At 37.2% G+C, this 11,650-nt stretch overlaps 1 protein-coding gene across 1 annotated transcript; it reads left to right on the top strand.

The window, feature by feature from the left end:
• The first annotated feature begins 7,643 nt into the window (after nt 1-7,643).
• LOC116029898 (histone-lysine N-methyltransferase, H3 lysine-9 specific SUVH5-like) lies at nt 7,644-8,348 on the top strand. Its single transcript, XM_031271946.1, has one exon. It carries the CDS (start codon nt 7,644-7,646, stop codon nt 8,346-8,348), a length of 705 nt encoding a protein of 234 aa, XP_031127806.1.
• Nucleotides 8,349-11,650: the final 3,302 nt, after the last annotated feature.

The raw sequence follows: 11,650 nt of genomic DNA, 5'->3' as shown, positions 1-11,650 counted from the left end.
TTTTTACTTTATTGAAAAATGTGTACCTTTCTTGTGTTTTCCACATTTTACTTTTTCAAACCATTATCTCTTTCATTATGTATTCTGTAAACCCATTTCAGACTTCCTCATACTTTTCTTTTTCAAACTTAAATCTCTGTGCTCTCATCTCCTTCAACAAAATTAGAAAATATTCATAGACACAATATATACTCCCTAGTCAATAGAGATTCGTTTAGCTACAAGAAAGGAGAATTTTTTTCATCGGTGAGGCGATGGTGCTCAGTTGCGCCACAGAGGAAATCTTGCTAAAGATCTATACAACTTCCATATCATTGATCTAGATCTATGTCCATTTCCATGGCGGATTCCTTTTTTTTTTTTTTTTTTAAANAAAAAAAAAAAAAAAAAAAAAACAAAGAAAGAAACTTCCCATTTCTTGCTTGCGTAATTTGCATTTTGAGGTTTGGCTTTTACAAAATCACAAGCAAGAAGAAACATGCTAGGATGGAAGTGGGTGGTGTTTTAGCAAGAAGGGTAAAATTGGAAAGTGATGTCCTTTTCTATTGTTTCATAAATATGCGTGCTAAAAGTAAAGTGGACAAACAAATCGGGACTGAAGGAGTACATCATATAATAATTTGATTGTAGGAATTTTTTTTGAATATTATCATGAGAGGAATTTAATTACGTACATTAACAGAATTTAATAATATTTTTTAATACTATGATATACATCATTTAGTAATTTGATTGTTGGAATTTTTATTTTTTTTTTGAATATTATCATGAGAGAAATTTAATTACGTACATTAACATAATATAGTAATATTTTTTTTTGAATACTATAACATACATCATATAGTAATTTGATTGTTGGAATTTACGTACATTAACATAATATAGTAAGATTTTTTTAATACTATAATATAAATCATATAGTAATTTGATTGTTGAAACTTTTTTTTTTTGAATATTATCATGAGAGTAATTTAATTACGCTCATTAACATAATATAGTAATATTTTTTTGAATACTATAATATACATCGTCTAGTAATTTGATTGTTGAAATTTTTATTTTTTTGAATATTACTATGAGAGGAATTTTTTTTTTTGAAAACCAAAGCCACAAGTATATTAATTACTCAAAAGCAAATGCTGAATACAATCAGGGAAAGAAGAAAGCCAAATACGAGGACCAGACTGAGAAGCCGTAGCTCTTGCTAGCACATGAGCTAACGTATTCGCTGATCTAGAAATAAAATGAAACGAAACATCATCGAAGAAACGTTTCAGAGAAACACAGTCACGAACAATGCAACCAACATATGAATTGTTAGGCAAAGAGCTCTCCAATAGGTTGCAAACAAGCTGACAATCTGAGTACAACACCACCTTATGCCAACCACGATCCTTCGCCCAAGAGAGGGCCTCTTTAACCGCCATTGCCTCAGCAAGAATAGGGTCCCGAAGACTCCTCACTGAGCAATTTCGAGCAGCCAGGAACCCTCCATCACTCCCATGCACAACAGCAGAAACAAAACCCTCATCTTTATTTGGATAGACAGCGGTATCTACATGAATAGATACTCTATCATCAATTCCAGGGTCATCCGCAAGTTCTGAACCAGTAATAAATGGATTACCTGGGGCAGTAGACAGAGCATTCCATTCCTCAGCCATAACAGTCGCCCGCCGCCCCACTTCACTAGGTGTCCAAGGTTTATTGTTCCACAACATATCATTACGACCTTTCCATATAGACCAGCACAACGCCATGCACGCGCGGATGACTTCATCGTTTCTTCCTTCAACCACCTTTGAAAGCCATGCAGCAAAATCATCAGTTGGCTGTACCTGAGGGAGATCAGAAATATTGTCCCAAAACCTGCATGTGTGAGAGCAATACTTGAAAAGATGTAATGGTGTTTCCTGATATGAGTGGCATAATGGACATAAGGGAGCAATGTTAACACCACGACCAACTAAATTCGTACTTGTGGGGAGAATGTCACGGGCACATCTCCAAATGAAATTGAGAACTGTCGGCGGAAGTTTGAGCTTCCACAATAATCGCCATGCAGTGAACTGCGCAGGGACATTAACCGCATTCTCCATCAGCATTCTATAACCATGCTTCACCGTATAAATTCCCCGGACATCACCTCTCCAACACCACTGGTCGCTAAACGACGGGGATATGGGGATTTTCAGGATAAGAGCAACATCCCTGTCACATAACAACTCCTTAAGCAGTGGCACATCCCAATCTGTAGTTACAGGATCGATTAATGCCGAGACCGTCGCAGAACCATGTTGGGCTGACCGAGGTGTAGCAAGAAAAGGGGATTCCTTATCAGGCAACCAGGGATCATCCCATATACTAGTTGTATTTCCATCGCCAATTCTGCGGTAACAACCCCTTTGTAAAAGATTTTGTGCAGCAAGGATCGATCGCCATACATAACTCGGATTAGCACCAAGTTTAGCTTGCAAAAACGAACAGTCACGGAAATATCTAGCTTTGTATAACCGAGCAGCTAGGGAACCAGGGTGATTTAAAAACCTCCAACCTTGTTTGGCCAGGAGTGCTACATTAAATTCATGAAGACGTTTGAAGCCAATACCACCACAACTTTTCGGAACACACATTCTAGACCATGATAACCAGTGCATGCCGCCTCCTCCCGCCGGCTTAGACTCCCACCAAAATTTGTTCATAATCCTCTCCAATGTTGAGCAAAATGTAGTAGGGAGATAATAAGTGCTCATGGTATACGTGGGCAGAGCCTGTGCAACAGTCTTCAGTAAGATCTCCTTTCCAGCTCTAGAAAGGATCCGTTTGTTCCAACCACCCACCCTTTGCTTAAGCTTAGACTCAATAAAATGAAATACTTCATTTTTATTCTTTCCTATCCCCATAGGCAGGCCTAAATACTTCCCAAAGGAATCAACACACACAACTCCCAACTCAGAGGTAACTGCAAGAGCTTCCTGATGCCCCACATTCCTGCTGAATACCATGCATGATTTATTCAAGTTAACAGACTGACCCGATAACTCCTCATATTTCAGCAAACAACGTTTAATAGCTTGAGCCTCCCCAATCGTGGCTTTGAAAAAAACCAGACTATCGTCCGCGAAGAACAGGTGTGATATTCCTGGGGCACCCCGCGCCACTGTACATGCCGAAAGGGTCTTATTCTGAACACAGCAGGTAAGAAGATGTGAAAAACCTTCCGCACACAGAATGAAAAGATAAGGGGACAGGGGGTCCCCTTGCCTGAGACCTCTCGTAGGAATAATCAAATCGGACACATCGCCATTCACCAACACCCGATAGCGAACCGTGGTAACACACATCATGATCAAATCAATCCAGCCATCCGCAAAACCCATAAGAACCATCATTTTTCGCAAATAGCCCCATTCCATTCGGTCATAGGCTTTTGCCATATCAAGCTTCAAAGCTCCCCAACCACAGCTGCCCCGCTGTTTACGCTTTAAGAAGTGAAGGACCTCTGAAGCAACCAGAACATTATCTGTGATAAGCCTCCCTGGAATAAAGGCACTTTGAGTTTCAGAGACTATTCTGCCAATAACACTCTTCAACCGGTTGGCAAGCATTTTAGCAATGATTTTATACGCCACATTGCACAAAGCAATGGGCCGGAGATCGCCCATACCTTCCGGAATAGCCTTCTTGGGAACTAATGTGATGTTAGCATCATTCATTCCCTCTGGCATACGACATTGTTGGATGCAGTCCCGAACAAATTGAGAAACGTCAGCTCCTATCTCAGTCCAAAAATGTTGATAGAACCCGGGGTTGAACCCATCTGGACCTGGGGATTTATCCGGGGCCATACTAAAGATCGCGTCTCTCACCTCCTCGGACGTAAAGCTGCCTAGAAGATAACGATTATCCTCTGCAGTAATCCTACTCGGTATACCGTTTAATTCGTTCCCCATGCGGGAACCATTCGAATTAAATATATGTGAAAAGTAATTCGCCGCCAAGTCCGGTAAACCTTCCTGCTCAACCCACATACCATTTGCATCCTTCAGACGTTTTAATAAGTTTTTTTTCCTCCGACCTGTAGCATAGGAGTGATAGAACTTTGTATTACGGTCGCCCGAACTCAACCAAAACTGTTTGGCTCGTTGGCGCCAATAAGTATTTTGCTGCTCCAGTTTACCATTCAACTCAACATCCAATTGGCGCACTTCTCTTAAAGAATTGTGATCACGTTTGCCCCGTAGGAAATTCAACCGAGTCTGCAAAGCAACAATCTGAGCATTAAGTTGTTGACTGAAATCACCACCCCATTGTTTCAACTTCTCACTACAACATTTCAGTCTAAAAGGTAATGGTTCACCCATTGTCTGGTTCCAAACCTGACATACAACTTCCTTGCACCCATTATCCTTGATCCAAGCATTCTCGAACATGAATCGCCTCCTTTGCTTTCTAACCCGAGGCTTCTCAACGTCAATGAAAATAGCAGAATGATCAGAGGTGAAGGTGTTCACATTATGAACAGTGGTATGTGGATGTAGTAAACACCAATCAGCTCCAGCCACCGCTCTATCTAGCCGTTCCTCAACCCAATCAACTGACCCCCTTCCTCTTTCCCAAGTGTAAGGACGACCCTTCATCCCAATGTCAAGGAGTCCACAATCATCCAACGCCTGGTTAAAGCCCTCAAACAAAGCTTGAGGGTGAGGATGCGATCCCCGTTTCTCAGTAGGCGATGCTAAATCATTAAAATCACCCGCGACGATCCATGGTAGCGAAGAGTTACTTCGCAAAGCTCGAAGTAAGTCCCATGACAGTTGACGCCTACTCCTTTCAGGAAAACCATAGAAGCAAGTTAGTCTCCATGGTTCAGCCCTCGGAAGCACAACCTCAACATCAATATGATTCTTTGAAAAAGACAATAACTTCACTGAATTGCGTTCGCGCCAAAAGAAAGCCAACCCACCACTCAGGCCACCCCCATCAACAAACATCAAACCATCATACTGTAAACGAACTTTCAAACGATCGGCGTGCTCACGTCTCACTTTAGTTTCCATTAAGAACAAAAACATTGGCTTCAACTTGGCATCCATAGCCAAGATCTCTTGAACTGTGCGTGGGTTGCCAAGACCACGACAGTTCCAGCATAGAGTACTCATAATGATTGGCGGGCCTGGGACACACCAGGACCCGCCACCAACAAGTTTTTTGAAAGATCATTGGAATTTCCATCAACCTGCATATCAACAGTCAAACTAGGGCTCCCTGTGTCCATGCGTTTACGTTTTTGATCAATCACGGTAATGGCATCATCCATATCGTTAGTATCTGTATGGTCACAATTCACCAACTCAGCCCCGTCTTCACTGGTTTTATTAGGTATAGGAACCTGTCTTGCTATAACAATTGCCGAAGGCTCCCCCAAACCCACAGGAAGTTGTTCATTCCCGACACTCCCCGTACCAAATTCATCTGGGCCTTTCCACGTGCTACGCTCGGCGGTAGTCTCAGGCGCAAACCACCTTTGCCCAGCAGTCGGAGTAGAACGTCTCACACCTGCCCTCAATCCCGGCCCAAAAGGTTTTGTCACCGTGTCTGTAGTCTCTAGGGACTTGGGGCAAAACTTTTCACCATGACCAAGAATTCCACATAGGAAGCAAAAAGTAGGCAACCGCTCATACTTGAAATCCACTGTAACCCAACCACCATTATCAACCTTCAGGCGCATACCCTTCCGTAAAGGCCTATTAACATCAATTGCGACTCGAATACGGAAAAAGGATCGCATGGATCCATCAAAGTTTCGCTCATCAGATTTTACCAGCGAACCAATGAAATTACCCATAGCACTTAGAACAGCTTCAGACCTAAACCCCACCGGGAGGCTATGAATCTGGACCCAAAAATCGGTGATATTGAGAATAACCGATTCAGGATCCTCCGGCGGAATAACAGGCTTCAAAACCAGCAGGCTCTGCTCGAAAGACCATGGACCGTCGTCCATAACACGTAAAACATCCTTCTCATGGAAGAATCGAAACAGATAGAGGTTTGGTTGAAGTTCCTTAGCGTTCATACCCTTCATCGGCCTCCAAACCGTCGCCATAGTATCCTTCAGAAAAGCAAACTTCGCTGGCTTGCTCGAGACCAAGCGGCCAGCAATGTAGAACTCGACTTCAGCAGCGGATCGGTCGACAGGTACTTGCCCCAGATGCTGTACCCCTTCCTCATCATCAAGATCAGCAAGAGTAAGGTTAGCCAACGACCATTCGTAATCGTGGGACGCCATGCAGAAAAACAGAAACAAGAACAGTAAAAAAACCGACGGACAGAAGACCAGAAAACTCGCGAAAAACCTAGCGAGAGAGAGACTCGCGAAACCCTAGCGAGAGAAAAAAATTTAGAGGTTTTGTTTTTGCTATGAGAGGAATTTAATTATGTACATTAACATAATATAGTAATATTTTTTTGAATATTATAATATACATCATATAGTAATTTTATTGTTGGAATTTTTTTTGAATATTATTATAGGAGGAATTTAATTACATACATTAACATAATATAGTAATTTTTTTTGAATACTATAATATACATCATATAATAATTTGATTGTTAATATATGTACATAAATAAGGAATCCATACAGGAATGGAATTGAATAAAATATTTCATTAATTTCCGTGTATGTGTATAATAAGGAATGGAATCATATTTTGAATATTTTTTTCAATTTTAGTCATAAATAAGGAATGATAATGAATGCTAGAATTTCTGATAAGGAATTATAATATAATATTATGTTGACCGATTTCAAAATTTTTGGACTAAAATGTGCGGGAAAGCTAGCACTTCTGTTCTAATATATATATATATAGATGGTATAAATGTTGTTTCTGAATTGTCAAAATGTGATAATATATTGCCTCTCTCCCCTGCCCCCAGAGGCCCAGAGGCATAAATTACAATATATAACCACATTTTGATAATTTAGAGACAATATTTATACTATTTAAAATTGAGTGATGGTATTTATAATTCGTTTATATATGAGGATTTAAATTACAATATTTCCTTAAAAAAATTGGAAAAGGCATTAATCATTTCGTTGTTGTTACCCTCAATCATTATTGTGTCGATTATACAATCAAATAATGTGTATTTATTACATTAATAATGTAATTTTAATCTAATAAAAATGTACATTGTATTTAGAGAAAATATATTATTTAAGTATGTAAATACATTATTCAATATACCAATAATGTAATTTACCAAAAAAAATATACCAATAATGTGCTTTTAATATACTACCTATTAAAAATACTTTTTGTTATGATTTATTCAGCACTATAGACCATGGTCCAGAAAATAATTTGCATTACCCCCTCTCTCTATATATATAGGGAGAGAGAATGATGTACTTATTCAATCTTTTTCTTTTGTGTTTATTCTTTCTCAGAACTATAATACTGAAATCCATGGCCAAGAGAGACGAAGGTCGTTGCGAGTCAAAGGTTTTTTGCAAAAACGACAGAAGAAATGCAAGCAAAAGAGATGGAAAAAAGGTAAGCAAAATAAAGAAATGGAGGAGGGAATACATTTCTTATGTTGCCCAAATGCGAGGGAGTTCAAGAAACATGGTAAAGAACCAGCAGGAAGGAAGATCAATGGAAAGCGAAAGAGAAAGAGTGATGGAGCTTTTAAAGAAATTCAGGGCAATATGCAAGAATCTTTTGCAGGAAAACAACAAAGAATTCAAAAAAAATTCTGAGTCTATGAGAATCGACATCTTAGCAGCAAGAGAGGTGAAGAAAATGGGATCTCTCTACATACAGAGAACAAATTCCCCAGGCCCAATTCCAGGAGTGGAAGTGGGGGACAAATTTCTGTACAGAATGGAGCTCATTCTGGTAGGCCTGCACAGTAATATACAGAAAGGGATAGATTTCATCTGCAATGGCGCCGGGGAAAGAATCGCGACGAGCGTGGTGGCTTCGGGAGGGTATGCCAACGAAACCAGCGACCCGAACGTGCTGATTTATTGTGGACAGGGCGGGGACATGGTTTCTGGGATTCAACATGAAGATCAGAGCCTGAAAAGCCCTGGAAACTATGCACTGAAGAACAGCATTAGAGTGAAGAATCCTGTGAGGGTAATCCGAGGCACCAAGGAAAAGGCAGAATGTTCGTTTAGAGGAGATGCGACAACGTTTGTGTATGATGGGCTGTACGAGGTTGTGGGATTGTGGAGAGACACCAGCTGCAATGGCAAGTTGCTGTACAAGTTCAAGCTGGTGAGGATTACTGAATCATCTTCATCAGACACAGCATATATATGCTAGTTTTACTTTTAATTAGGTAAAATCAATGAAATTTAGTACTCAATTTTTTGGGTTAGACTTGAATAGGTCTTAATTGTATAGACACCTTTAAGCCCGCATTATAATTAAATACAAAAAGTTTTATTATCCAAAGATTTGCCAGCTTGAATTTCTACTCAAATCAATTCTCTTTGATCAGATGAGATTGGCTGGAAAGCTGTTGCACCGTGCTTGAAATCTTGAATGTTATGTTATTGATGTGTCTTGTCGTTTCAATTTTGAATTTTTGCCCAATAAATCAATAATGGATGGCTCAAATACCAAAAGCTTTACTTAGTAACCCAACGGTTCGTTCTTACTTGTTATCAATTTCATGGATAGTTGTAACCGAGTCAGTAGAATTCAAAAAAAAAAAAAAAAAATTCACTGGATAGAATTATTTTCAATTTTAATCCCAAGTATGCCAAACATGTAACCTGTAATATTAGTAAATATAGATTAATTAAAGGTGTGTTTGAAAACTCATAATTTTTAATTTTTTTGTGTGTTTGAATATTTTTTTTAAAAAGATGTTAATAAAAAATATTCACCCTGATTAGCGAAAAAGGTCAAATTTGATAGAAAATGTCTTTTTAAATTTTTAATCTAAAGATATTTTTCAAAATTTTTATTCTCCCATATTTTTCTTCTCTTTAATATATTTTTAATCAAAATTTCAAATTTTTATTACCACCACCATTAAACCACAACTGCAACAACCACCACCACCGCCACCAGACAACTACAACCATCATCACCACCACTTATTATTATTATTACTAGTATTTTTTTATATAAAAATAGATGTTCAATATTAATATTTTATATTAAAATTTTAAATTTATTTAAATTTTAGATATTTAAATTATTGTAACTAATAATAATAATAATGTAAAACATTTTTATAAATTTTATATTTATATTTTAAAAAATAACTAGCATATAACTCCAATATATAATGTTTATATATTATTATTATTGAAAAAAATAAGAAAATATATGGTGGACGCATGTGCATGGTAACAATAGTGGAAAAGATAACGGAAGTTATAACGTTAGGGGTATGCTTGTCCAAAATATTGTAAAGTACAACTTTTATAGCATAATGTATAAAAAAAAAAACTTAACAAAAAAAATGGACATAAATGAAGGGTATAACCTTCATTCACACTTATTATGTTTTTAGATTATCGAGTTAATGTCACATGTGGTCTTTTGAGTATAGTGGTTTTGCCACGTTTAGTCCTAAACTTTAAAATTGACCATATGTGGTCCTTCGGCTTTCAAATTTAACTATTCGTGATCCAATTTAACCACCAATGATCCTTCAACTTTCAAATTTTAACCAGCCATGGTCATCTTGAAAGGATCATGGCTGGTTAAAATTTAATAGTTGAAGGATCATGAGTGATTAACTTGAATCACAAATGGTAACAATTTGAAAGTCGAAGGATCATGGATGATGAATTTGAAAGATTAGGACTAAATGCGACAAAACTACTATAGTCGAAGGACCTTAGATAGTATTAACACTATTAATATCATTATGAGTTAATACCATGTAAGGTCCTCTGAGTATAGTGATTTTGCCACATTTAGTCCTAAACTTTCAAATTGATCACATGTTGTCCTTTGACTTTGAAATTATTACCATCTATGGTCCAAGTTAATCATCTATGGTCCTTCAACTATTAAATTTTAACCAACCATGGTCCTTTCAAGAGGACCACAACTGTTAAATTTCGAAAGTTGAAGGACCATGGGTAATTAGCTTAGACTACGAATAGTTAAATTTGAAAATTGAAGCACTACAGATGGTCAATTTGAAAGTTTAAAATCAAACATGACAAAATCACTATACTCGGAGGACCCCATGTGACATTAACTCAATCATTATTATTATAAATCAAAAAGGGTCCTCTACTATTATAAGTTAATATATCATTTGGCATCCTCCGAGTATAGTGATTTTTTCATGTTTAGCTCTAAACTTTCAAATTGATCACCCATAGTCTTTCAGCTTTCAAATTGTTACTATTCGTGGTCCAAGTTAACCACAAGTGGTCTTTATAGGAGGATCACGATGGGTTAAATTATGAAAGTTGAAAAATCATGAGTAGTTAACTTGGATTATGGATGGTAACAATTTGAAAGTCGAAGGAACACAGGTTATCAATTTAAAAATTTAGGATTAAACGTTATAAAATCAGTATACTCGAAGCATGGTTGCAGTAGGCGATAGGCGGTAGACTAGCGCCTAGCGCCTAGGGTACATGTGTGTGAGTGTATGTCATATATATATATATATATATATTACTTCTCTTATTTATATAAATAAATAAATTTAAATATAATAAAAAAATTAATAAGGCCAACTCACCTGAGTTAACTCGGCCGAATTCGACCGAGTCGGCCGTCAACTCGGCCCAGTCAGCCGAGTTAGATGCTAGGCGGCCGGTCACCTAGGCAGCCGCTTAGAGAGCAATTCAAATTGGCCTTGAGGTACCAAGTGCCTAGACAGTCTAGTCGGGCGATTTTTGCAATCTCCATATTACATTAACTCATCATTATTATTATAAATGGAAAAGAGACATTGCGAAGAGAAAGAGTGTAAATGGGTCGGGGGCCCGAATCGAAAATAAATTGAATTGTTCCTCAAATTTTGTTTGTTACAAATTTTTTTGAAAAATTATTTTTAACATGTTAAAATTGCAGATTCATTGGTTAAATTATTGGATTTTGAGAAGAATTGGTAAAAAGAGCTCTTGAGAAGAATTGAAAGCTGAAACACTTCTTATTCCATCATCAAATACATGTTAGATGTATTACAAAGCATATAAATATATGGGGCAACCCATCATCAAATACATGTTACATGTATTACAAAACATATAAATATCAAGTATATTAGATCATTAACTTAATAATCACAAAATTTTAAGTTTGATTTTTAATAAAAATAATTTATCAATCTTCTTTGTTTGAACTAATCAGTAAATGACATAATAATGGTAAGTTTAAATAAACTTACTTGTAGTCTTTCTACTTAAAAATTGTTTTTTTCCTATGCCTGCCATTTCCACACTCATTGCTAAATGGTGTAACAATTGACATAAAATAAATTTACTCGACCTGTTGTGTATCTATCTCTATACAAACTTTGCAATGAGTCTAATTCCTTTTCAATCTTCTTCCATTCTTCAAGTATAATTTGGCGGTGACCATCCAAATATTTCTTGCTGATAAGTAACAAAAAATTCTTGTAAAATAAATTTCAACTTTCA

This window comes from Ipomoea triloba, chromosome 9, assembly GCF_003576645.1.
Source record: "Ipomoea triloba cultivar NCNSP0323 chromosome 9, ASM357664v1".
NCBI lineage: Eukaryota > Viridiplantae > Streptophyta > Magnoliopsida > Solanales > Convolvulaceae > Ipomoea > Ipomoea triloba.
This window is presented reverse-complemented; position numbering and strand designations above follow the sequence as displayed.

Bases quoted from the DNA above. Each gene is read 5' to 3' on its own strand.
- LOC116029898 (XM_031271946.1), top strand. From the start codon at position 7,644: ATGGTAAAGAACCAGCAGGAAGGAAGATCAATGGAAAGCGAAAGAGAA.